The 27,532-nt window shown below is 45.1% G+C and overlaps 1 protein-coding gene across 2 annotated transcripts in view; it reads right to left on the bottom strand.

The window, feature by feature from the left end:
- ASCC3 (activating signal cointegrator 1 complex subunit 3) overlaps positions 1-27,532 on the bottom strand; it is a 226,427-nt gene that overhangs the window by 186,064 nt on the left and 12,831 nt on the right. For both annotated transcript variants that reach the window (XM_079971589.1, XM_079971590.1), the window contains exons 4-8: positions 26,930-27,513; positions 15,900-16,020; positions 14,530-14,737; positions 12,257-12,398; positions 10,042-10,167 (exon numbers count right to left, since the gene is read on the bottom strand). In XM_079971589.1, the coding sequence (XP_079827715.1) occupies positions 10,042-10,167; positions 12,257-12,398; positions 14,530-14,737; positions 15,900-16,020; positions 26,930-27,513 (1,181 nt within the window). The remainder of the gene's footprint in view (positions 1-10,041; positions 10,168-12,256; positions 12,399-14,529; positions 14,738-15,899; positions 16,021-26,929; positions 27,514-27,532) is intronic.

Genomic DNA, 27,532 nt, shown 5'->3' with positions numbered 1-27,532 from the left:
AAGGGTCTGAACACTCATCCCCCACCACCACTTTCTGAACACAGCCCAGGAGGAAGGAGCGGAACCACTGTATAACAGTGCCCCCAGCTCCCAGCCCCTCTAGACGGTCCAGAAGGATGTTATGGTCGATGGTGTCAAAGGCCGCTGAGAGATCCAGCAGAACTAGGAAACAGCTCTCACCTTTGTCCCTAGCCCGCCGGAGATCATCAACCAGCGCGACCAAGGCAGTTTCAGTCCCATGGTGAGGCCTGAATCCCGACTGGAAGGGATCCAAATGGTCCGTTTCCTCCAGGCGTGCTTGGAGTTGTTCAGCAACCACCCGCTCAATCACCTTGCCCAAGAATGGAAGATTTGAGACTGGGCGATAGTTGGCCAAATTGGCCGGGTCTAAAGATGTTTTTTTAAGAAGCGGTTTAATGACCGCCTCTTTCAGCGGGTCTGGGAAGGCTCCCTCACAGAGGGAAGCATTCACCACCCCGCAAAGCCCATCGCCAAGCCCTTCCCAGCTCGCTTTTATCAGCCAGGATGGGCAAGGATCAAGGAGACAGGTGGTCGGTTTCACTCGTCCAAGCAGCCTGTCCACATCCTCGGAGGTAACAGATTGGAATTGATCCCATATAACAGGACCAGACAGAACTCTAGCACTCTCCCGCCCTGGCCCTGCTCCCACTGTGGAGTCTACCTCCTTCTGAATCTGAGCGATTTTATCTGCAAAAAACTTTGCAAAAGCATTGCAGGAGATCTTGGGGTCCCTACCAGGCCCCGGTGGTACAGGTGGTTCCGATAAACTGCGAACCACCTGAAAAAGTCTCCTGCTGCTGTTTTCTGCAGATGCAATGGAGGCGGCGAAGAAGGCCCTCTTCGCCGTCGCCATTGCCACTTGGTAGGCTCGACGTTGAGCTCTAACCCGTGTCCGGTCTGATTCAGAATGAGTTTTCCGCCACCGGCGCTCTAGCCGTCTCAACGATTGTTTCATCACCCTCAGCTCCGGGGAGAACCACGGGGCTGTCCGGGCTCCATGCAATCGGAGAGGGCGCTTCGGAGCCAGACAGTCAATAGCCCTGGTTAACTCCGCATTCCAGCGTGCCACCAGGGAATCAGCTGAAAGGCCATCAACTTGGGATAAAGCATCCCCTACCACTCTCTGGAAGCCAATTGGATCCATTAAGTGGCGGGGGTGGACCATCCGAATCGGTCCCACCTCCCTGCGGAGGGGAAGGGTTGCGGAGAAGTCCAGTTGCACCAGGAAGTGATCTGACCATGGCACTTCTTTTGTTTCGCTTTTAGTTAATGTCAGATCACCAACATCCGTAGAGGTAAACACCAAGTCTAAGGCATGTCCGTGGCTATGAGTTGGGCCAGACTTATTCAGGGACAGCCCCATGGAGGCCATGCTTTCCACGAAGTCCCGAGCTGCCCCTTGTAAGGCCGTGTCGGCATGGATGTTAAGATCCCCCAGGACAACCAAGCTAGGTGTCTCCAGGAGCATATCCGCCACGACCTGAAGCAGCTCGGGCAGGGAATCCTTGGTGCAGCGGGGAGGTCGGTACACCAGTAGGAATCCTGTACTGCCCCTATTGCCCAACTTCCAGAACATGCACTCAGAAAACTGGGTCTTCCCAGTAAGTCCCGTCTGCCTAAAAACCTCGCAACGTGAGTGGACGCAGCGAGGGGCGAAGATTGGTACTTCACGAGCTCACGAAAGCAGCACAAGATGACTACCGAAGAACAAATGGCAGCCCTGCAAAACGCAGTGACACAACTTAACGCAGAGATACGAGCGTCCAGGAGGAGAGAAGAGGAAGCAGCTGCTGTCTGCAAGGATCTGCAAGACAGGTTGGAAATGTTGACTAAACAGGGGCTACCGGGAGCCAGACCAGAGGGGATTGGGCTGGGAAAGAGAGGAGGCAGCCTTGTGTCTCATTTCGATGGGAGTCTGCAGCACTATCCTAACTTCAGAGCAGACGTGGTTTTTGCGCTAAAGTTACTGGAGAAGGACTTTAGAGATGAGCAGGAGAAAGTAGGCTTCATACTAACTCATCTCCATGGAGAAGCTAAAGCGTGGTTGCGCAATCTGTGGAGAGATAATGATCCAGCCCTCCAAAACGCGAATGCCTTCGTTAAGGCAATGGATGCTTGTTTTTTAACAGCGATAGATGTAGATGTCGCCAGAAAAGAGATACATGGATTGAAACAAGGCAGAGCCACTGTGAGGCAATATCACTCCCGCTTTTTTGCATTGGTCAATGCGCTGGGATGGGAAAAAGATTCAGCGGCCGTCAGGGACCTGTTCTGGGAGGGGTTGAACGGGGCTGTGAAAGACGAAATCGCAAGGGGGGAGAGACCCCAGAGCACTCAAGAAGTTGTCCAGAGAGCGCTGACGATTGGGGTGCGTCTGGAAGAACGTCCCTGGAGCAAAGACGAAGGGCGTTGGGGACGCACACCAGCGAGAGCACCTCCCTTCTTTCCCAGGGACTCAGCGCGCGCTCAATCCACGCCTCCACTGGGAGGGGGAGAGGAGCCGATGGAGATAGGTGGTGCCAAGGCTCAGTCAGCAACCAGAGCCCTAACACCGGGAGCAGCCAAAGTGAAGCCTCCTAGAGGGAACAGGAAGTGTTACATCTGCGACAGTGCTCAGCACATGGAAAAAGAGTGCCCCCAGAGGCTCCACAAGCACACTGCAGCCTCAGCAACAGTAACAGTAACAGAAGCAGTTCAGCAGAGAGAACCACAGCAGGGAAACAACGAAGTCTGGCTGGAAGCAGAGCCACTGGGGCCCAGCCAGACGAGTCAGTGAAGCAGTCCCCAGGAATCTTACAGCCCACAGACCCCCTCCCGCCCAAACCAGTGGTGCAGCTCACCGCAGCACTCCAGCTTCCCAATGGGCTCACCATGGAAGTCCCTATTACCATTGACTCTGGTAGCAATGCAGACTTTATAGGAGTGGATTTCATCAAGCAACATAGCATAGCGCTCCTGCCTGCCACGATGCCCCTGAATGTAGTGACAGTCGATGGAAGAGAATTGCTGGGGGGACAGGTGGTACAGCAAACGCCGCCAATGGTGATGCGAATTGGAAATCACCGCGAAGTCATCAGCTTCAATGTCACCCACCTGTCAGACTCGCCCATAGTATTGGGCATGAGCTGGTTGGACAGGCACAGCCCGGCATTGGCATGGTACCAGCGTAAATTGACCTTCTGCTCCTCCTACTGCGCAGAACATTGCATCATGACTAACCAGGAAGACGAGGGGCAAGAGGATGACCCACAGCTACAACTGGGCATGCTGCAAGCGGTACCCGACAAGTACAAGGCGTTTTTGGAGGTCTTCTGCGAGAAGGAAGCGGACAAGCTGCCTCCCCACAGACCCTACGACTGCAAGATTGACCTCCTGCCGGGGGCGACGCTGCCGACGGGAAAACTGTACTCCATGTCTGAAGACGAACTGCAAGAGCTCAGGGAGTTCATAGATCACAACTTGAAGCGGGGATTCATCCGGGAATCCAAAGCAGTGGGGGGCAGTCCTGTGTTCTTCGTGAAGAAAAAAGACACGCCCCAAAAGAGGTTGGTAGTTGATTTCAGAATCTTGAACTCGAAAACCAAGCCCACGGCTTTCCCGATGCCCAAGATCGACGACTTGCTCGCGACGGTGAGGAAGGGACGCATCTTCACCAAGTTGGATCTACGAGGGGCGTACAATCTTATACGCATGCGGGAGGGCGACGAGTGGAAGACGGCCATGTTTACGCCCTTGGCCACCTATGAATATAGGGTTATGCCGTTCGGTTTACAAAATGGCTCCCATTGCTTCCAAGCCTTCATGCATCACGTGTTAGCGGGGCTCCTCTACAAGAAGTGCGTCTGCTTCCAGGACGACATTCTGATCTTCTCGGAATCGCAGGAGGCTCACGAGAGAGATGTCAAGGAAGTCCTGCAAAGACTACGGGAGCACAGACTTTACGCCAAACTGGAGAAGTGCCAGTTCGACATGACGGAGGTGGATTTCCTGGGCTACAAGCTGTCCGACAAGGGAATCGCCATGGACAGCGCCAAGGTACGCTCGGTACTGGACTGGAAAAGCCCGCGCAATCGGAAGGAGGTCCAGAAGTTTGTCGGCTTTGCCAACTTTTATTGCAAGTTTATCAAGGGTTTCGCTATGCAGACGGCGACCATCACGGACACCCTCAGCTCCAAGAAGAAGAAGTTCATCTGGACGGAGCAGGCGGAGCAGTCCTTTCAGAAACTCAAGCGTCTCTTCGCTTCCGAAGAACAACTGCTACATGTGAACCCCAGCAGACCCATGAGGGTTGAGACGGATGCCTCCGACAGAGCCGTGGGGGCAGTCCTGTTGCAGCAAGACCCGCAAGGGGATTGGAGGCCGTGCGCTTTCTACTCCAGGAAACTCAGCAAGTCGGAGCAGAACTACACCATCTGGGACAGAGAGTTGCTGGCCATTCATGCAGCATTCAAGGCGTGGCGGCACTTCCTCATCGGAGCCAAACACACAGTGCAAGTTCGCACGGACCATAAGAACCTGGAATACTGGCGCACGGCGCGGTTCCTGAACCAGAGACACATCCGCTGGGCGGAGTTCTTTGCGGATTTCGACTTCAGGATAGAATATATCCCCGGAGACAACAACATCATGGCTGATGCGCTATCCAGGAAGCCGCAGTATCTGGAGGAAGCAGCACCGGTAGCGGCCAAACACATTTTCGCACCTAAGGCGTGGGCATGCGCTTCGGCCACCGTGGACCTGGAAGCAATACGGCGCGAGCTTCGAACGGATTCCTTCGCACGATCCAAGATGGAGGAGGTGCGCAGTGGCACAGCGAAGGACGACGAGTTCCAGATACGCGATGGACTGCTCCTCCGCTAAGGGGCCATCTACGTGCCGGGAGATGAACTCCACGCGAGAGTACTGCAACAGCTACACGACGCACCCAGCGCCGGACATTTCGGCAAGGACAAGACGGTGGAATTAGTAGCCAGAGACTTTTGGTAGCCCAAGATGCGGGGAGAAGTCGCGGATTACGTCACGAGGTGCGACACATGCCAAAGGGCCAAGCCAGTACACAGACCGCCGGCGGGACTGTTGGAACCGCTACAGACCCCGCCTGAACCGTGGGAGAGGGTGGCCTTGGACTTTGTCACTGATCTGCCCAGCTCAAGGGGCAAAACAGCAGTACTCGTGGTAGTCGACATGTTCACCAAGATGGCGCACTTCATTCCTTGCGCGAAGGTGGCCACAGCGGAACAGACAGCCAAGCTGTTCATAGACCATGTGTTCAAGGTGCACGGCCTGCCACGGTCTATCCTGTCCGACCGGGGGCGCCAGTTCAGCTCGAGTTTCTGGCAGAAGCTGATGGGGATCCTGAACGTCAAGGTCAACCTAGCGTCGGCAAGACACCCGCAGACCAACGGACAAGCGGAGAGGGTCAACGCCATCATGCAGCAGTACCTGAGATGCTACGCGAACCAGCAGCCCTCGACCTGGGTGGACTACCTACTGCTGGCCGAGTTTGCCTACAACAACACGAAACACGTGTCCACGGGGGTGACACCGTTTTTCGCCAACAATGGGCGACATCCCAGGACCTTCCCGGGCTTAGAGAAAGAGGGGGAAGGGAGTGCAGGGAGCAGAGGCATTGGCAGAGGAGTTACAGGAGGTCCATGAACAGCTCCGAAGGCAGTTAGAGCTAGCAAAACACGTGTACAAGATGCAGGCAGACAGACACAGGAGAGTTGGGGAGGACATACGGGTAGGGGACTGGGTCTGGTTAGCAGCCCAGGCAGTGCCGGCCAGATCCTTAGCTAAGAAGAAGCTCGGACACAAGCAGCTAGGCCCTTACCAAGTCGAGGCACAGATCAACCCAGTGGCCTTCCGGTTGACACTACCGGAGGGATCCAGAATGCACCCGGTCTTTCATAGATCGGTGCTCACGCCCTACAAGGCACCTCACAGGTTTCAGGTGCCAGGGACAGCTCCTAGCCCGCTTAGAGACGCACCCACGACAGGGGGGTCGCCGAGGGCGGAGCCGCTCAACGAGGTCACAGAGATTTTGGACTCAAGATGGGGGGAAGAGGGGGTTGAATATCTCCTCGCAAGGGAAGGTACACCGGCCAGCGCCAACAGCTGGGTACCGTACTATGCGGTGGAGGAGCACTACCTCAAAGACGAGTTCCACACACTCTTCCCACACAGGCCCATGCCGGAGGATTATTTCGACGAATATCTTTTCACACCCACACTTTCAGCCAGCACGTTCCGGGGTTTCTCTTCAGAGGAGGACACGGCGCCGGAGACTAGCTCCCCAGAGGGGTCCCTCTCAGGGTTTGGCACAGGCGGCTCTTATTGGTGGGAAGATCAACCTGAGGTGGGGTGGCGCAGAGAACTGCTGAGCGGGCCCGCGCACGCAGCGTCACCCCAGGCGACAGGGGGAGAGGGAGTCATGGACGTGTTGGGGGAGGATCCGGGGTTCGAACACACCGGCAGAGAGATGGAAGCTGAGGAGATCGACGTCGACGAGCCCGTTGAGGACTGGCCAGATCTAACCGGCTGGAGGCACACCGCGGGGGAAGAACTGTATCCTGCACTCACCCCCACAACACTGGCGCACCCAAAACCCACGCCAGAAGAGGGGGAGGGGGGAAGGGGGGGCTTCGAGGGGGGGATGGATGTCAGGGGCTCAGGAGCAGAGGCACAGGGAAGAGAGGAGATGGAGAGCGAAGGGGAAGAATCTGAGGGGAGCGTAGGAGAAGAGGACAGTGGACCGAGGGATTCCATGAGCCTCTCCAGCGAATCGGAAGATTCACAGAAGGGGGCGCCAGTGGCCAGGGGTAGGGGGTTCCCAAGGGGAACGCCCCAGGAGCAAGGGGGCAGCAGGGACTCCCAGAGCAGTAGCTGGAAATCAGGACCAGCTTCCCCACCAGAGCAGAGTGGGGGGGAAGAGTACCAAGGATCGGGGCCAGTGCATTCCCCACCAGGGAGAGAAGATAAGGCAGGGCTGACCACGCCTCCATCAGAAAGTCGGACAACGGAGGAGAGGTCAGATCCGGCCAGTGTCCCGGAAGAGGGAAGCAGTGACCAAAGTAGTGTAACGGTTAGGAGAAAGGTCACTGGGCTGGCGCGAGAGGCAAGTTCAAATGTACAGGAGCGCGGGACAGCAGAGAAGGAGGATTCGGAACCGGGCCCTAAAGCCCGCCGGAGGGAGGGGGAGGAGCTAAGCGACTCAGCGTCGGAAGAGTCCAGAAAGGGCAATGCCCCAGCGGGCAGGAGGACCCAGAGGAGGAGAGAGCAGCATAAAAGGTGGAGCAGGGCTAGGATCTTAAACTGGTGTCATAGGGGAGGAGACTCAGACGGGACTTCGCCGATCTAGGGTTTAAGACGTAGGGCTGCACGCTGTGGCTTTGAAATGGAAACTGAACTTCAATAAAGACTTTTGTACATTACTACAGCCTAGCGTTGGTCCTCTGTGAGCTGGGACCTAGAGGCAGCTCTGACAACGTTTAGGGAAACTGTTTAGGGAAACTGTTAATGTTTGACGTATTACAGTATTTTAATTTTTTTTTTTTTTTAAGCCGCCCAGAGTGGCTGGGGAAGCCCAGCCAGATGGGCGGGGTATGTATGTATGTATGTATGTATGTATAAATAAATAAATAAATAAATAAATAATAATATCAGCAGTATGCTCTGGCAAAATGTCAGAGAAACAGCAGCATGGGCTTTGCACTGCTTTGTCAGGCTGGCAAATACTAGGCCTGTAAAAGCAGCATAAATTACCTGTGGAAGGAAGGGCAGGCCACCATTCACTTGGTCAGCAAAGGAAAAGAAAAAACTTCTCTTTGTCCCAAGTAAGCAGCAAGATTTTAATACCTTAAAAGCACACACTTCGGGGATGCATAAAGTAAGCATGTTATATGGGAAAGTTTAGCAAACTGAACCATTTTTCTTTTTAGTCTGCTGATCCCCCACTGTCGTGGGGACTGCCTTCAAGGCAGGCTGGACTGGAAGCCACAAGTTTCAAAACATTATAGATCAACTGTTATCCAACCGCATGCATATTTCTAGGGACCCTTTGCGTTTTAAGCAAAATGTGTGAAGGTCATCCTTTTATTACTATGATATTAATACTTTAAATCACATGTAATTTTCAAAAAAGAGATGCACTCTGCCAAAGTATGAAATCCTGCAATGGGTACTAAAAATCCCAGCTCAACTTCTACCAAGCAGCTTACACGACTATGTTCCACTGGATAAAAATGTTGGGAGAAGCGTAGAGGAAAAGGTCACAAGTACAATAATGTACCTCCTTTAGCTCTGAAGGCTTATGGCATATCATTTCAGTTTTCCATCTGCCATTGGAATCTATTGAAAACCAGTTGACAGATGTCCTTTTATCACCTACTGGGCATTGTGTAACCAAAATTAAGCACTTGTGCTTTTCTAAGTGAAATCAGAGAGCCCAAAGTGCTAAACATTTGCTGGATGATGCCCAAAAGCTAATGCTAGAAAGAGTCCACATCAAACATTCTGTATTGTTGCATAATTGGTGCAATAAGAAGAGAGGTATGTAGAAAAGAAGAAGTGTATGACCTGAATCAGAGAGAAAAGGATTTAAATTCCTGTCCAGTGGTTGTCTTGGTTACATCTCTGCCTCTTAAGATTAGCTTGTAGTGTCTCACAAACAGCTGGAGTTCAAATGTACACCCCCCCAATATTATACTTTTCTGTGGCTCACTTCATAACTTCATGTTCTCAACATCCCACCATAAATTACCATGTAGCAATCCAGCCTCACCATCCCAAATCTTGAGGAAAATCTAGATTTATTCTTACAGCTAGATTTATTCTTCACTAGTTTTAGTACTAGTGAAATGAAAAAAGAAACTCAAAAACTATACACATAAGGTGCTAGGTGTCAAAGAAACAGTCAAAAATGTAGCTTGCTAGTTAATTCATGTCTACAAATACTTAAACCAGAACCTCTTATTGTCATTTCTTGCAGCAAAGGAGCACAGAGGGGAAACTGTTTATTTTCCCAACAGACAAATCCCTTAATATCTCGACCAACAGTATCAGGGGTCAACAGTATCCCACAGGTTTACAAAGCCTTTTTACAAACAAAATTAATCTCTGTGCCCCCACCTCCCGTTAAAACCTCCTTGTGAAAAACCTGCCTTTTTCATCATAACTATTTTATGTATATTTTTGTAGTCGTTTATACTTTACATTGTGGGGTATTGCCAACCCAAATTTCTTATTTGCAACTATGGTGCATTGCTGGAAAAAAGAAAATTCTCAATGAAGGCATAATTCTTTAACTTGCACATTATGTCATGCTTATTACCTACCCTTGAAATAATTTAATTTTCTGGTTTTTGTAGCATGCATTTGACACACAGACACCCGCATCCAGACTGATTAAAGATTATGTATTGACAGAGGGTTAAGGCAGATTACATTATCAAGTTTTCAACTAAAGATAACAAAATTACGGTCTATAAACAATTACTATATTCTCTTCCTGTTTCTTCAATCTTGAATGAATGAATTGATTTATTTCGGTCACTGACCAGAGTGATCTTGGATTTGATCTTCTACCGCCTTTGCCACCCCACCCAATAAAAGCAAGCATTTGTCTTTTTTCTACTTATGCGATGCTGTAAAGTGTTAGAACATGTGAGAACACTATGGCTTGAATCAAGAGAAGTTCAAAGAAAGTTTGGCTTGCACAATGGGGCCTTCTTGCCCTTTCGTCCCCACTGCAACCTTCTGTGCCTGCAAAAAATCCACTGTTGAGTGCTGACAGTGAGAGATGTGGGGTGGGATGGGGAATGGGGGTGGAATGGGGTGGGGTGCTCAGTGACGTGCAGCTTATCCAAAACAATCCTTGATCCAACCTGATATCAATATTAAACCACACAAAAACTGAATTTATCTTTTTCTTTCAAACACGCCTGATTATATACTGATACAATGGAACAAAGGTTTGTATACATGTTCCATAGCACACCACAAAAGTTAAGTTTTCCTCACCTCATCCAAATCGTTAATGTAAACTGGTTTTTCCTCCAAACCAATAGGCATCGGTTCGGTGTGAGGGATCTTTACTTCTTCATACATTTTGTTATTTTCTCTCTCAATACCTTCTGGCAGAAGCATCTGTGAAAATTAAGCAGGAGAAAAGAAAGGGGGGGAAACAACTTAAAAATAATTAGCTGAATAAATAATGTTTTGATTCCCTTCCACAAACAGGTAAAAATCGGTTTGAAGTGAGTCCGGAAATAACACAGCTAGCATCAAAAAGCACAAAGTAGCAAAAACTAAGCAAAACAAGTTCCTGGAATTCCATGGGGGAAAATCAGTCCCATCTCCACTACAGATTTTAGTGAGCTTTAGGGGATTATTTGGGGGTTTTCCAAATAAACAACAACAACAACAACCCAGTTTTACATGAAGGTTTCAAAGTAAGCCTTCTAGAGGAAAGAGAGAGATCAAAAATCTATATAGAACATCAATTAAATCTTTATGGAAATCATGGTAAAATTGAATCTGTATGCTGTTATTTATTTCATTACTTCAATTATATTAATTCCAGAGAAAGGCTTCTGCTTATAATTTGATTTAATCTTGATTAAATATATCCTCTTGGAATGTAGAAATACAAAGTGAAGTTACTTTCCAAGCGGTAAGCAGCCCAGAAACTGAGTAAGTGGTTTGGAGAAAGTCATACTGATGATTACAAAAAATGTGCATCCGCAAGGTATTTTGTTTTTTGCTGTTTATTTCATGAAATGTATATACCGCTTGATTGTAAAAAACCACACACCTTCAAAGCGGTTGCAATACATGTTTTAAACGCTTGCATTTTGGGTGGTAGTGACCAGTTAAGCTAACCAGATTTATTAATTCTGTTAGGAAAAGAGCTTGAACTACAAAAATTTCATATTACTTAATTCAAGCTACTGGTGGACACGTTCTGTGCCAGAAAGGAAAAGGTACAGAATCAGTAAGCATCTTTCATTAAACTGACCACTACTTTAAAAATATTGCCACGGGCTTATTTATTTACAGAGAAGTCTATTTCAAAGCACAAAGTCCTAGATCACCTGCATGTCCTGTTTCATAGTATCTTCTCTTAGATGGTGCTTAAAGAGGAATTCGGGAAGGAAAAGGCTACCACTGCATACTAACCATGATGGTTTTGTTCCATCACTACTGGCTGATGCTCTGAATGTCAGTTGCTGGATATCGCATGTGTGAAGCGAACTGCTGTGCTCAGGGGCTTCCCAGAGGTATCTAGTTTGCCACTGTGATAACAGGATGCTGGGATACATGGGCCACTGATCTGATCCAGCTGGGCTGCTCTTGAGCTGTTTTGTGTTTTCTCTCTCTCTTTCAAACCACATTTGGAGGCATGCTGTAGGTTTCACACTCCCTCATATCCTTCTCTCTCCTCCCCCCACAACTTTCCCCCTGCCCCCCATTGTAATGCCAACAAAATTTCACGGCCAGAAAAATATCTCTACCAACCCTTTAAGCAAGGTTTGCAGATGTGTTTTCAAACTCTACCTAAAAGCCAATCACACCTGTACTGAAGCAGATGGTATGGCATAAAATCACATGCAAAATCAAAGGAGAGAAAGTGTGAGCATGGGACACTTGCCCGATCTCTTACCCATGGCTAGCAGCTACAGAACAGCGCTTGTTTCTAATTAACATGGAGCTCTAAATCCAAAGGCTGGATTTGGAGGACGAATGCATTCTGCACTGTTTCAGCTGGGAAAGACTTGAAATGCTGTAACCTGAGAGCCACCAAAACCAGCTCCACTCAGGAACAACTTTAATTCAGAACCATAATGTGAAAGTTTGTAGCAATGTCTTTAACTGCTGGGTGGTCCGTTGTATATATAATCCCACCAATAGTCCTTAAGAGGATTGTTCCACTTTCAATATTCCAAGAAAAACAGCTGAGTATGGCAGAGGCTGCCAAGACCTCAAAACCACTTTAGTGGAACTAATGGCAATGAATTCAGCAGGATCTCTCTGGAATAAGTGACTTCTGGCTGTCACCAAGATTACCAAACATGCAAGTGTTCATTGAGTAGGGGGAAATATTATTAAATCAACGTGAAGACAAATTATTGCCTCCTTTGAGTGGAAAATGTGTTTCTTTTTAATATACAAATGGTTTTAAACAAGTTTCATACTCCCTCAAATGCAGAATTTAAAACAAACACCGAAAGCATACCTTTGATCCTCCAATAAATGCTGAGGTTCTCCTAGCTTCAGCTTGAGAGTCGTAAACATGAGGGTAATGAATTTTTTCAAATTCTGTGTCTCGCTGTCTGCCCAGCACTGGCATTGTGCGGGCGTTCAAAAGCGCTTGTTCTCTGTAATCACAAAATAAACCACATTATAATCAAGAGGTTATATTATGCAAACTCAGCAAAACATTTACGTGTATTACAGTTGTTAGAAACACCTTTTACTTGAGCAAACCTGTATTATAAAATGAATGAACCTCCTATTGAAACACACAGGAACTATGAAATTTCCCTCAGTTGCTTTTTAATTCAGTAAACATATCAATATAGAATAACTTTTCACAGCCTGTTTGGGAGTGTTTTTTTTAATTATCTACTGGTTTTCCATCTTTTCTTTTTCTTTTTAAGTAGGTATACAGCCTGAAGTTTCAATTAAATTTGGCTTTCTACAAAGGAGACTAACACCCAAAGCTGACTGCTTAGGCAAATTCACATGGAACCTTCCTCCCACCATGTAAATTCAGCTTCAAAATAAATATTCGAAAGAGAACAAGTGTGACCTGAAACAAAATGTTACAGTAGGTAGGACTAGCAGCCATTTATGCCCTCCTGCAGGATACACCATTCCATTTCCCCTCTTGTTTTTTGTTCCTGCCCCCCCCCCCCATCAGCCAGCATTCCATGCCGATGGGTGATTCACTCCTGGTATATCAGGCAAAGGCACAATAGTTCCCAAGAACATTTTTTTGAATGTTGACCCTGACAAATCACAAAAAAGCCAGTCGGGAGGACTGCAAGAAACTTGGACCAATTCATACACTGAGCAGCTTTTATAGATGGGAGAAGAAGATTGACAATAAAACTTTACGGTGGAGAAAGATGGAGTCTTATCACTCATATAGCATCTAAGCTAAAATGTTACTTGCACCAAAATACTGATGAGTAAAAAGTAAGCAAAATGTAATATTCTAAACCCAACACTGTGCAAGGAGAGGAGTTGGGTAGAAAAGAAGATTGTAAAATGCTGGTCAAACCAAGAGCTCTCTCTTCAGGAAGTAAATAATGAATAGTGTTCGACTTAATTAAGGTGGTGATCAAAGGGTGAATAGCCCAGAAATTTCCACTGGACGGGTACATACGGGGTTGGAGAAAAGGTTGAAGGGGCAAGGGAAGTAGAAAAAACAATGGAAAGAAGAAAAAGCTTTTGGCTTTATTATTACACACCTTACTGTTCCCTGACGAGTCTCTAATTGTAGCCCAACCTTCATTGCCCCCCTGACACCTTTCTCCCTCACTTCCTCCACTGTATTTCCTCAATTCTCTCACTACCTCATCTTTCTCATACCCTTTTTATTTTCCACTTGTACAGAGTAAAGGACGCAGCCTGCCCATTAAAGTACATGCCCCACTTGCTTTCTGGCATACGCAGGAAGCCTGACAACATCTTTTAAAGAGGGGAGGAGGTTCTTCCTTCAACAAAGAAAAAGGAGCTGGCAAGGGTAACCGCTGTTCCACTCACAGCTGGACTGGAGGGAAGCTCAGGTGATTTTCAAGCAAGAGGCAGGCTTAGCTTAAACAAGGAAGAGAGTGCAGCTGTGTTTTGACAGCCAGCTAGCATCTCTCGCCAGCAAGCAAGAGTTAGTGGCCAAGGACAATCCTCTGCCACCAGAGATATCCTCCAGCAGCACAGTGGTGCAAGCCCTAAAATGGGATGGTTCCAACAAATATAGGGGCAAAGTGAGGGCCATTCCAGCTCCCATTTCTTTCTGCACTGATGCAAAGTCTTTACTATTGGAAGGGATCATCCACTCTTACCACTCTCCTTCCACTAATGTACCTGTCTAAATACATCCTATTTTAGAAATAAACAAATATTGTTATCAAGCTTTCTGCATGCCCCACTCCTCATCCATAATACAATGGCAATGTGAAAAAGGGCTGATCTAATGATGAGACAGACGGTTTTAATACACTGAATATAGACCTTTTATGTTTTAAACTAAATGGACAGTACCCAAGAATGATAGGGTGCCTTTTGCATCTTTACCTCTAACCTGTGTGGGTTAGACTGTGGAGAATGTAATTAGGCAGATCACTGCTCTTTTGTTTCATACCAAAAATAATCTGTAGTTGTAATAAAACATGCCCTGAAGGTCAGGTCTATCTAATCCCTAAAGATGCACTATGAGAGAACAAACGCTTACTATACATTAAAAGTTAACAAGAACAGCATTTTTCCACTGATGGCATTTATTACCTTTGACTGCGGAGCTCTTTGGGATCAAAGCACATTCCTCCATCGACAAAAATGTCTCCATCCTCCCCAGTTCGTTTTTCTCGCCGGGCATTCCGCTTTTCTTCACGACGACATAGTTTCATTAACTGCTTCTCTTGTTCAGACTGAATTGTTACTTGACAGCCATAGTTGGGCTTAGTGTTTTCTCCAGCAAGCTTCCTGCACTGTTCTGCAACATGGAAAAGGGTACAGCTATTTGTAGCATCATGCTGTCTGCTATGTGAGCTTTTAGCAAAGTGATTAAATTTCTAAGTAGCCTGGAACATTATTTTTAAAGGTTTGGGGGGGGGGAGCTTTCTTTTGAGAATGCTTTTAGATTTCCCATACTGGGAAATAATTATCATTGGGGTAAGGAAGGAGGTGGATACAGTATAACCAGCTTGTTTTCCACAACACATTCAACCTCAGTTGAATGACTGAATCTTAGCTTAATAAACTGAGATAAGAACAAGCCTTTTGGCTGCATACACAGCCCCTTCACTCCTTCATTTACAGGAGTCATCAAACTAATCAGCAAGGCTTTCTATTCCTAGTTTAATCAAAACTAGGAAACTATGATTAATAGCTTCAGAATAAACTAGAAAATTAAGACAACCATGGTTTAATATCTTGGTTTGGTGGTGTTGTTGTTGTTATATTTCTTTATACCCCACCTTTTCCCCTCAAAGGGACTTAAAGCAGCAAAAAACAACAACAGAAAAAGCAATTATTAAATAAGAATTAGACTTTAATAAATTTAGAATATCTTTCTTAAAAACATACTGATAATTACAAAAAAAAAAAAAAAAAACAGCATGGCACCATCCCTTTCATTAAAAGCAGTCTGTTCCCAATAGCCCGTTCCAAAGCTTGCCAATAATAGTTTCTCTATTTCTTTCAAACTATTAAAACTATAATTACAGGGAGACTTTCTAGTTTTCAGGCTCATGCAAGGGGAGAAGAGGCTCCACCGTGTTGCAACCTATTAAGCTGAGATGTGATTGTGTGTACTCTCCCTCACTATGAAACTATATACCCTTAACTGTGGAGTTACAGCAAACCCACTAATAATTGCTGACCTTCAGATAAGTTTTTTTAAAAAATTACTAAAACTATGAACTTGGAAAAGGGGAAAAATTGAAGAATAAATTTGTGATCTCAAGTTACTGTATTCAGCTTTTCAAATTAGAAAATGAGTTTATTTTAAAAAAAATACACACTAAAATAAGGTGGATGTCTGGATGCCATCCATACCCATGACCACCTCTTTCCCCTGTGTGAGTAGTGTTGCTAAGTTTTTAACCAAGAATTAAGCCATGCAACTAGTAAAAACCTGTGTGCTATTACTTTACCTTGCAGAGCCTGCAGCTTATAATCATTTGGTCCCGAGAAAGATCTCTCCACAATTGTTGATCTGTTCTGCAGGAGTTTCTCTATGAGTTCAAATCCCTCAGGTCCTAGCAGCTCAAACAACTAAAGAAATGGAAGGAAAAGCCATTGTCTTAGTATTATCAATTATTGGATGAAATATACATTACAGAAGTGTACTTGTTCACAACTTCCAGGCACTAAGCTGTGATCAAGAATGCTAAGAACATGTGGAGCTCCCACGACCCATTATCACATATGCTGCTGCTGTGTGTGGATACTTCTGCGGCTGCATTGAAGGATGCCCCCCAAGAGCTGATTTTCAGGAGTGAAAGTTTCTGTCCGTTTACACAAATAGATTCAACACGCTATCAAGCAGCAAGCATGCAGATGGCGGCTGCTCTCAGCACTGACAAAACTGACTGCTTACGAGGGATATTATGCAGAATCCAATCCAAAAGATGATTCACTCATGGAAGCCCAAGTTCACACTAGTTTTCTGATTAGTGCTGGGAGATGAGTCCAGATCAATCAAGGCATTAAAAAAAAGAGACTTTCTTGACACAATATCAGTTCTGTTGGCAGAACAGTTGATCTGTAATGTATAAATGGTAATCCAGACTTAACGAGTAGCGCGCACACACACACATACACACACACTGCTTTCCAGTATAGCTAAAAGCATAAGGCCAGATTCAGAGTTGAACCCCATTTACTACACATTCCTGCAGGTAAAGAGTGGGGAATTTTTCACCAATCCCACCACCCCAAATGTTCTGCAGAGGATTGACAAAACCTCCAGAAAGCTGTAGAAGGTGGAACAGGGGGAAGGTAGGGAGGAAACCAGTGAAAATCACTTCCCTTTTCTGACCACAGGAGCACTCAACAAGCAGAGCAGGGAGAATGGAAATTCCACTAGCTAATGGCAGCAGACCTTTGCAGAGGGTGATTGTGATGTCCAGATATAACACACCAGCTTCCACATAAAACATTACAAAATGCCTCAAGACTACTAGGAAATCCTCCCCCCCCCCCCGACCATGCACATGTCCCATAGGATCAGCCAACAACCCCTCTCAGTTAAATCAGGCTATTTATATGGAAGTAATGGTAATTGATCCCTGGTAACAAGTCAACTGATCTGAGGGAAGTAGAGCATGAGACTCTATCCCAGGATTGTCGGTTTGAACCCAACATTGGGCAAAATATTTCTACATGGCAGTGAGTTGAACTACATTATCCTCGTGGTCCCTTCCAACTCTACAATTTTATGATTCTACTTATAAGCTGAGGGTTGCCAAACATATACATTTGGCACATTCATACTTAATACGTTAAATTTACACCTAAAAAAGGAAACATAAAGGTTTCCTTTACCTTTTCCATTACTGACACTGCCTTTTCATACATAAAAGGACACATATGGATCAGGTTTTCACAAATGAAGTGATTGTTCCAATACTGCAAAGTTGCCACAGCCTTCACTCCTTTCACACAAACAGAGGCATGGAAATCCTTTGTGCAACATGTCAGAAAATGTATGATTAACATTAATTAAGATTGTTAAGCTGTGATACTCCACTATCAAAACTCCAGTGAATCACAGTAATCTCGTGAACTACGCATTTCAAAATGAAGCAACCCTCCCAGTAAAGCTGTAATTATTAGTAGTACCATGACACTATTTTGATAAGTTTAGAATGAAGTGACATAGGTAGAATCATTTTCAGAAACAAGAGAAATTATTGCCTTTATACTGCATCGCCTGTATACTGAACACTATTGGATATTATTCCTTCCATGGCATATGAAAATCACCTTCCTGGCCATAGGCAGATGTCTAGATCAGGAAAAGCCGCCATATGCTATTCAGACTTCCAACTTCCATCTGCCCTAGCCAGCGTAGTCAAGCACCAAATGTAACATCTGGAGGGTGCTATATTGGCTATCCCTCGTCTAGAGCAACTGTATTTTATATAAGAAAATATATCAGGATCCAAAGCACAGCATGCTCAAAAAATCTTTGAGCTTTTATTTTTCAAACAGCAACCAGCAAGCCACTTTTGAGACCCTGGGAGCTTTAAAAAGCAGCTTCTCATCATATGGCAGGAAAGTCTGCTGGGGGGGGGGGGGGGAAGACAAGGAAAAGTGTACCTAAAGCAGATCTTTGGATCTCAGCCACTGTATCTGCATCCATTTTCATCAGTTCTAGCAAACCACTAAAAGACTGAAATTCCCAACCCCATTTGCTACTAAGTAACGTGTGGAGATCTGCCAGTTGATATAGGTCTTATATGGCCACATGTGAGATGGGAAAGTGTGGTGGAATGCTACATGAGGAAGACAACACAAAACAGGGTCCAGAATAAGTGCTGCATTTCCAGACTCAGTCATATGTGCCAAAGGATTTCTACGCACGACTGAACTTGTAAGCATAGCAACTGTAAAAGGTATGTCCTACTAGAAGCTTTAAGATTACATGACACATGTCGGCATCCTATGCTGCCAATTCCAACCTGTTTGTGTAAGGTTGTTTGAACCGCAAGATGATCACATGCTCCTTAGACATATGAGATGTGTGGACCCCTGTCAACTTTGCCAGCAGATATAACATACCATAGCTGTACTTGTGACACTGTCCAACAATGAACTATTAAAACCATTAAGGACCACCCCCATTAGATCTCCCATGCGTCTTCATACCATAGCTGTACTTGTGACACTGTCCAACAATGAACTATTAAAACCATTAAGGACCACCCCCATTAGATCTCCCATGCGTCTTCAACACATGAATGAAAATACCAAAAGGAGACACTTCATGTCTGAGGGGGAAAGCTCTACTTCTTTTCGGTCCACACAAGTCAACAATGAAACTGAAGTCGAGAGTAGCTTTCTGAAGGATTGTGATTATGTTGAACTATGTTGTTACTGTGAGGAGGAATTAAAGTGAGGAGGAATTAAAGAACCTTTTAATGAGGGTGAAAGAGGAGAGCGCAAAATATGGTCTGAAGCTCAACATAAAAAAACCGAAGATCATGGCCACTGGGCCCATCACCTCCTGGCAAATAGAAGGGGAAGAAATGGAGGCAGTGAGAGATTTTACTTTCTTGGGCTCCATGATCACTGCAGATGGTGACAGCAGCCACAAAATTAAAAGACACCTGCTTCTTGGGAGAAAAGCAATGACAAACCTAGACAGCACCTTAAAAAGCAGAGACATCACCTTGCCAACAAAGGTCTGTATAGTTAAAGCTATGGTTTTTCCAGTAATGATGTATGGAAATGAGAGCTGGACCATAAAGAAGTCTGATCGCCGAAGAATTGATGCTTTTGAATTATGGTGCTGGAGGAGACTCTTGAGAGTCCCGTGGACTGCAAGAAGATCAAACCTATCCATTCTTAAGGAAATCAGCCCTAAATGCTCACTGGAGGGACAGATCCTGAAGCTGAAGCTCCAGTACTTTCGCCACCTCATGAGAAGAGAAGACTCCCTGGAAAAGGCCCTGATGTTGGGAAAGATGGAGGGCACAAGGAGAAGGGGACGACAGAGGACGAGATGGTTGGATAGTGTTCTCGAAGCTACCAGCATGAGTTTGACCAAACTGCGGGAGGCAGTGGAAGACAGGAGTGCCTGGTGTGCTCTAGTCCATGGGGTCATGAAGAGTTGGACACGACTAAACGACGATGACGATGTTGTTACTGATATCAACACACTCCAGTTCAACAGTGCATGTGCACCAAAACTGAAGTAAAATGGATAAAACGAAGCATAGCCTTCATTGCACAAATTATTAATAGATAGTTTATTAATAGTTTATTAGTTTATTAATAGATACTTTTTCCTCCACAAAAAAACCAAAACAAAACTCAGTTTTGCTATTAATATTAACTTTTGGTGACTTACAGATATAGGTTATAAACTTTAAAAAATCTTCTACTTATTTTTGCAAAAAAAGTCATTTTTCAAGACCCTAATTTTAGTGTCAGCTTTGTTATAAATGCCGCCGCCACCATTTCAGAAGAAACCAATTGATTATATAGTGGATCAGAAGCTTTGCTCATGGTAGGACAAAAAGCAGCTGCAATACGAACGCTCCAAGTAAACCTTTGGTTCTGTTTCAACTAGGAAGAAAGGCAGCAGCTGGAAGGCATTTGGGAACATTGCATGTTGATTCATCTAGAGGAAGAGAAAGGGCACCAGCTAATATCTAGAAACTTAGCTTTGGATGCTATTGGAGAGCAGCTTGCCAGCAGAGAGCAGAGGTGGGCTGCAGAGTAAGATTTGGAAGCATCTGCTTCGGGACAATTAAAACCCAATTTCCCCACTGTTATAAACAACAGCGCATGCTAGATTTTCATACATTTTTCTGATATTAGAAAAAAACACTGTACATAGGCATGTATTAAAACAATTTGCATTCTATGTAATGTAAATAAATGATACATTCCTACCAGAATACATTTCTTTACTTGATGATGTTGATCTACATTAAACCTAATTCCAGAAGCTTAGAATGCTAAATGTAAATTGTAAAGCAGATTAAAAGTAGATTAAAGTAAAAAAAAAACACTGAAATTCCATGGAGCACTGAAATTCCTTATGAGTTTTGCCCATCTCTCTGTGCTCTTTATGAACCCCCTTCCCCCTTCAACAGACTCCAACCTACACTTCCTCCTGGCCTTGCCGGCTAGCTCTCAGGAGTAATCAAATTCAAATGTGTGATCTCTTCCTAAAATGAAAAGGCAAGGAGACATCTTTAAAGGCCCATTGGGCTGTTAAGTCTTGAACTTGGCCCCATCAGTCTCAGAAGAAGGGTATGTAACATGGAGAATCTGTTAATACACAAACTTCCCTATAGAAGATCTAGCTCAAGCCTTCCCCAGCCTGGCGCCCTCAAGGTGTTTTGCACTACCATCAGCAAATGACAGTTGTCCAAAACATTTGGAAGTAGCTCCATAATTCTCCACCTAAATTAGCCAACTGGCAACAAACATTGCCACAACCACACTAGATTCTACAGATGGACATGATCTCTTTGTAGCTATGCAGTAAAATACACAATATATTTCTATCTACTCCTAGGCATTCATTAGCATCCCATCTTTACTGTACAGTGGCATGACTTTTTAGCTATTGTTACTTACTGAGAATGTCCTCATTAGCATTCTTGTACTTGAGTTTGCTCCCAGAGTCCACTCCTAAGTCAATGAAAGATTACCCTATGAAATCTAAAGACAGGTTAAAGGTAAAGGTAAAGGGACCCCTGACCATTAGGTCCAGTCGTGGACGACTCTGGGGTTGCGGCGCTCATCTCGCTTTATTGGCCGAGGGAGCCGGCATACAGCTTCCGGGTCATGTGGCCAGCATGACTAAGCCGCTTCTGGCGAACCAGAGCAGTGCACGGAAACGCCATTTACCTTCCCGCCAGAGTGGTAGCTATTTATCTACTTGCACTTTGATGTGCTTTCGAACTGCTAGGTTGGCAGGAGCAGGGACTGAGCAACGGGAGCTCACCCCATTGCGGGGATTCGAACCGCCGACCTTCTGATCAGCAAGCCCTAGGTTCTGTGGTTTAACCCACAGTGCCATTAACAGGACTATAAATTACTATGAGGCTTTTGCCCCGTGTTTTTCTTTTTTAAAAAAACAAACATTATGTAGATATCATTGCCGTAAATCTGTATTTATTTGAGTTTTCAATCTTCCCTATCCTCGATGGTGTGATGAAAGAACACAAAAAAGAAAACAAAAGCATTTAAAACTCTTGAAACAGATTGAGTTGGCTGCAAAATAAGTGAGTCATGACCAAGCATGACTAACGTGTTCTCGATCCAAACCACAGTTCCAATTAAGAACTCATCAACTTAACGAGATTAGTAGAGAATACCCCCAATAAAGCATGAATCTTTATTAAGCATGAATCTCTTAAGAATCTTCTTATCACATCTATTCAATGGGCCACGATTCATCCCATCTGCAACAGGAAAATAAAGAAAGTGGCCTAACAAAGTTCTTGTAAACAGCAATGTGATACTCTCTATGCCAACACACTATATCCAATTATCAGCAACACATCTTGAATGAACATTCTTCCCCCCATCCCCAAAAAGTCCCACCCCAGCAAATAAATCTATCTGTAGTAAAATCAGTACACTATTTAGGCAGTAATTCAGAAGATATTTATCCATGAAGATGTTCTGGTTCTTCAGTTTATCTGAAAAATGGAGTAATTTATCGCAACAAGGCAAGGAAACTTAAAAGAATTCAATTTCTTCCCTTTAGTGCTCATTATACAAAACAGCCCATAGATCTCATTTGGGTTTAAACCTTTAGGTCTGTGAAAAATGTGTCTGACAAAAATCTGTGCCCGTGAAACACACTTTCTCTGCACATGCACGTTAAGCTTAAAATGGCAAAGAATTGCAAAGCATCTCAAACACTTCAAAGGGGAAAAAATCTAATAATAAAAGTACCTGAAACTATTAAGAGAGGCACCAATAAACAAAAACGGAGAAATCACATGTAGATACAGCCCACTATTTTTAAAGTAGACATTAGTTACATTCAACCGTAGCAGCTGGAGCACCAGTTCCCAAACTTTTTTTGGACACCCCCCCCCCGACATGAGTCCCATAAACTCAGGGGTCAGCAAGGTTTACCTTGCCTGGACCAGTTCACTGCAGTGGAGATCCCTCTGTGGGCTGGATTGTGAGCGCATGCGCCCGCAATTTCCAGCGTCTGTGCAGACACAATTTTCATCGTCTGTGCATGTGCAGACGCAATTTCCGACACCACGGAAGAGAGTCCCAGTGGCACACTACACCGGTTTAGCACACCAAGCGGGCAGCTTGGTTCGGGGGCAGCTCATGGGCTGCTTAAATGACTCCCATGGGCTGCTTGTGGCCCATGGGCCTTAGGTTGCCCACCCCTGCATAAACTCATCCCCAGCGCTCTCTAACCTACTCAATAAAAAGCATTACTCAAATTAGCAGTTTGCATGACCCACCAAGAAAGATAATAGCACAATAATATTCAAAACAGTAACAATTAATTGTGCATTTATTCAAAATTCAATTTGAACCAAATCATGCTCTGCATAGACCCACTAAAACAAACAAACTTAACTTGTCCACTGATTTCTGCATGTCTATTTCTGAGTTAGCCAGATATAACCCAACCTATACAATTTTACGAAAAAGGCTAGGTACCAAAATCTTGTTGCACAAAGGTCACCATGTTTATATACAATCGTTGTTAGCTGATGGTGCAAATTTCTCTGGTTAATTTCAGTAACAAATGAGATTCTGGCATACTAAAAAGACATGTGACCCAAAAGTTGCCAGATATATAAAGCTAAATAAATAAATAAAACTAATGCTCTTATATCTCAATAATTTCAGTGAAAAATGAGTATACTCAATTTTGGGCAGGACAGAAGCCATGATTGTTTATACTATATCTACTGTGGTGGTACAAAGTTCCATTGTCCTAGGCAAAATACAGATACAAAACGAGGATGTTTTCTGTTTGTAGTATTTGTAAGCTCAACTTGGCAAACCAAACAAATGTTCTAGAAACAGCAGGATACAGAAATTAAATCGAGAGGAAACAATCCTACAACATTCAACAGTGAAAGAGACAACCCCAGCTTATGTATGGATGCCATCACAGAAAGGGAAGTTCTGGCAGCATGCTGTCTCCCAGCATGAGGGCAAAATATGAAGGTGTTTACAGCTACTTAAAGTAAGCAAGCACTTGGAAACTCTACTGGATATCAACACAACAGGAAAGATAGCAAAAGCCAAGAAAGGGCTTAAAAGCTGTTTGTGCTTAATACTGTCAAGAATGGGTAACTAGTGGAGGATTCCCAGAAGGTCAGTCACACTGTAGAGCAGAGATAGCCAACATGGTGCCCTCCAGATGTGGCTGCGTTCCAACTCTAATCAGTCCCAGCTAGCATGGCTAATGGTTAGGGATGGTGGATTTATTCTCCAATAACATCTGGAGGTACCACATTAGCTAGCTTGCTGGAGGAGTTATAATGCATCTTGAAGAAGCAGCAGCAGCAGCAAATAAGATGGGCTCCACTAAGAATGAACAGAAAGATGAGAGGAGCCCCTTCACTTGTGAAAAGCTATTCAACATGATTTCTTCTTACAAGGAAAAAGAAAGCGCCAAGTTACATGCAGCACCAAATCATATGTAATCTTTCCCTGGGGACTTTGAAAACACCCCCACACAATGTTATTCCGTAAACTGATTTAACAAAAAGCAACAGGACCAGAGGGAGGGGGGAAATGTCGGGGTGATTTTCAGCAATTGGAGAAAGAAAAACACAAGGGAAAGGGTTTTTAAGCTCCTCACCCTGCCATAAGTGTTCCGAGACACATTGTGGCAATCTCTCTGACTGCAGTTCGGGACACAAACACACCCTCACAGGACAACACTACAAGCAACATGCATATTACAAGTACAGTGGTACCTCGGGTTACATATGCTTCAGGTTACATACGCTTCAGGTTACAGACTCTGCTAACCCAGAAATAGTGCTTCAGGTTAAGAACTTTGCTTCAGGATGAGAACAGAAATCGTGCTCTGGTGGCGTAGCAGCAGCAGAAAGCCCATTAGCTAAAGTGGTCTTCAGGTTAAGAGCAGTTTCAGGTTAAGTACGGACCTCTGGAACGAATTAAATACTTAATCCGAGGTACCACTGTAGTCTGGTACCAAGAGCAGATATAGAAGGAAATAAAGATTTGAAAGAAGTTTTTATTTTTGAATGGAATTCTTTTACCAGTATGTTAACGAGTTCCAGCAGAGGGAGCTATGGTAACATGCCTGTAATTTGGAAAGGAACCAATTCAATGAAAGGAAGTACGGTAACAGAATGGTGGGAGACTCCAATTCAAACTACACATCCCCAAACCACATATGTGACCCTCAAGGTCCTAGAGGGTTTAGGAAAGTGCATTTGAAATCAGACGGCACATTCCTAAAAACATAAAGACCACTGACAAAACAAAGCAATTAAATACATTAGTAGCAAAAGATTGTCTAGACCAGGATTCGTCAACCTCGGCCCTCCAGATGTTTTTGGCCTACAACTCCCATGATTCCTAGCTAGCAGAACCAGTGGTTAGGGATGATGGGAATTGTAGTCTCAAAACATCTGGAGGGCTGAGGTTGAGGAAGCCTGGTCTAGACTCTAAAGAGGTGGTCTGGACCCTTGAATGACAAGGGAGTCACCTATATGTTTTGGGGTCTGAAGTGGCAGTCACAGACAAGCAACAAGACCTTGGGGTCAATGAAGATGTCAACCGAATGCACTGTAGCTGTGTAAAAGGCAAATTCCATGCTAAGGACCATTAGGAAAGCAACCAAGAATATAACTGCCAATATTATACAGTGGTGCCCCGCAAGATGAGCGCCTCGCAAGACGGAAAACCCGCTAGACGAAAGGGTTTTCCGTTTTGGAGGCGCTTCGCAAAACGAATTTCCCTATGGGCTTGCTTCGCAAGACGAAAATGTCTTGCGAGTTCCTGTGGGTTCCCCCCCCCCTTTTCCTAAGCCGCTAAGCCTCTTATCAGCTGATCCGCTGATAAGCCGCTTAACAGCTGATCGCTAAAAGCCGCTAAACCGCTAATAACGCTAATCCGCTAAGCTGTCAATGGGCTTGCTTTGCAAGACGAAAAAACCGCTATACGAATAGCCTCACGGAACGGATTAATTTCGTCTTGCGAGGCACCACTGTAATGCCATTCTACGAAACTATGGTGCAACTGCAGTTGGAATACTGTGTACAGTTCTGATCTGAAAGCGTATTGCAGAGCTGGGAAAGGTTCAGAAAAGGGCAGCTGAAATGATCAATGGGACAGAGCAACACCCCGTGTGGAAAGGCTACAGCATTGGGGACTTTTTAGTTTATAGAAAAGGTAAGAGGCAACATGACAGAAATGTATAAAATAACGCATGGCATGCAGAAAGTGGACAGAGAAACCTTCTCCCTCTAGAACTTGTGGCCATCCAATGAAGCTGGAAGTGGAACTCGCTCTCACGGGAGTCCATGATGGCCACCAATTGGGTGGCTTTAAAAGAGAATTGGAAAAATTTATGCAGCACAAGGTGACCAATGGCTTCTTCCCACAGTGACTATGCTTTGCTTCCATTGTTGGAGGCAGTAGGCTTCCTGAAGAGTTTGGATTTGATATCCCGCTTTATCACTACCCTAGGGAGTCTCAAAGCGGCTCACATTCTCCTTTCCCTTCCTCCCCCACAACAAACACTCTGTGAGGTGAGTGGGGCTGAGAGACTTCAAAGAAGTGTGACTGGCCCAAGGTCACCCAGCAGCTGCATGTGGAGGAGCGGAGACACCAACCCGGTTCACCAGATTACGAGTCTATTGCTCTTAACCAGCACACCACACTGGCTCTCTCTCCTGGAAACCACAGGAGGGTTTTCACTCAAGTCTTGCCTGTGAGCTTCCCATAGGCATCTGGTTGGCCACTGTGAGAACAGGGGGCTTGATGAGATGGACCACTGGCCTGATCCAGCAGGCTTTTCTTTTCTCTATTTCCCTACTATCACTCATGAGGCATCCTGTTCTTTACAAAAGAATCAAAAGGGAAACAGCACACAAAACCCAGTTTCTAGGTGTTGGTTTGAAATGCAATTTTTCTCAAAACACAGTAAACCCCCGTTTCATATATTTCCCCATTACAACTATTGTAAGAAGCTGAAGTACTGCCACTTCACAGCCAGTCAGCAGAAAATTACCCCCGGGATTATTCTCAGACCACTTTACAAAGGAGTGGCTTCAAGAAGAAGCAAGCTGTTTCCATATTGTTTTCTCTGACTCTCCCACCTCAGGCCATTCCCAAGGATTTACTGAGCATCGGGCCAGGCTTATGGGGATGGGGAGAACAGATGCAGCGGTAGCACGAGGGGGCACTACTTAAGCATGCTCTGGTTCCAAGCCATTGATACTTAAGGTAATAACGAAAACATTATGCATACCTCATTCTGAAGCTCATCACCACTTTTATGCGAAGCTAGCATCTCATACAAAGTGCAGCAAAGATCCTCCGTTGTTGGGACTCCAGGGGTTTCTTTTAGTGATTCACTCAGGTACTTTCCAACCTCACACCACAGAAAAGAATCATCCACTTTGTCCAATGCCTTCATGCCAGAGATTTCATCATAGCCATTTGGGAAATGTTCCAAATGGTTATTTAGAAATTTCTTAAAATCCAAGCTAATACCTTTCTGTTCATCCATTTCACCATTTACTGGCAGTTCTTCAAAGTGATCCAAATCATACATGTCAAAGGAAAACGCAATGTTTTTACCAAAACACAGTTTCCTGTCATCATTTTTGTCTTCTGTCATCTGCAGAAGGCCAGCTAGCTGATCTTCTGTGAAATGAGAAGCAATCCGATAGGTAGCTTCGCAGGCTTCTGTCGCAGAGGATGAGGGAAAGGGCCCAAACATCTGCTTGATGGCTTTCGTTTCCTCATGACCAACACATTCCTTTGTGTGAAATGTTTTAAAAAGGAAAACAGCACCACTTTCAATGGCTTCTTGACCATTCTCAGATCCCACTGTTCACAAAAAAGAAAC

Source organism: Podarcis cretensis (genome assembly GCF_951804945.1).
Source record: "Podarcis cretensis genome assembly, chromosome: 3".
In the NCBI taxonomy this organism is placed as follows: domain Eukaryota; kingdom Metazoa; phylum Chordata; class Lepidosauria; order Squamata; family Lacertidae; genus Podarcis; species Podarcis cretensis.
The sequence above is the reverse complement of the archived record's forward strand: the minus strand, read 5'-3'. Positions and strand labels throughout refer to the sequence as shown.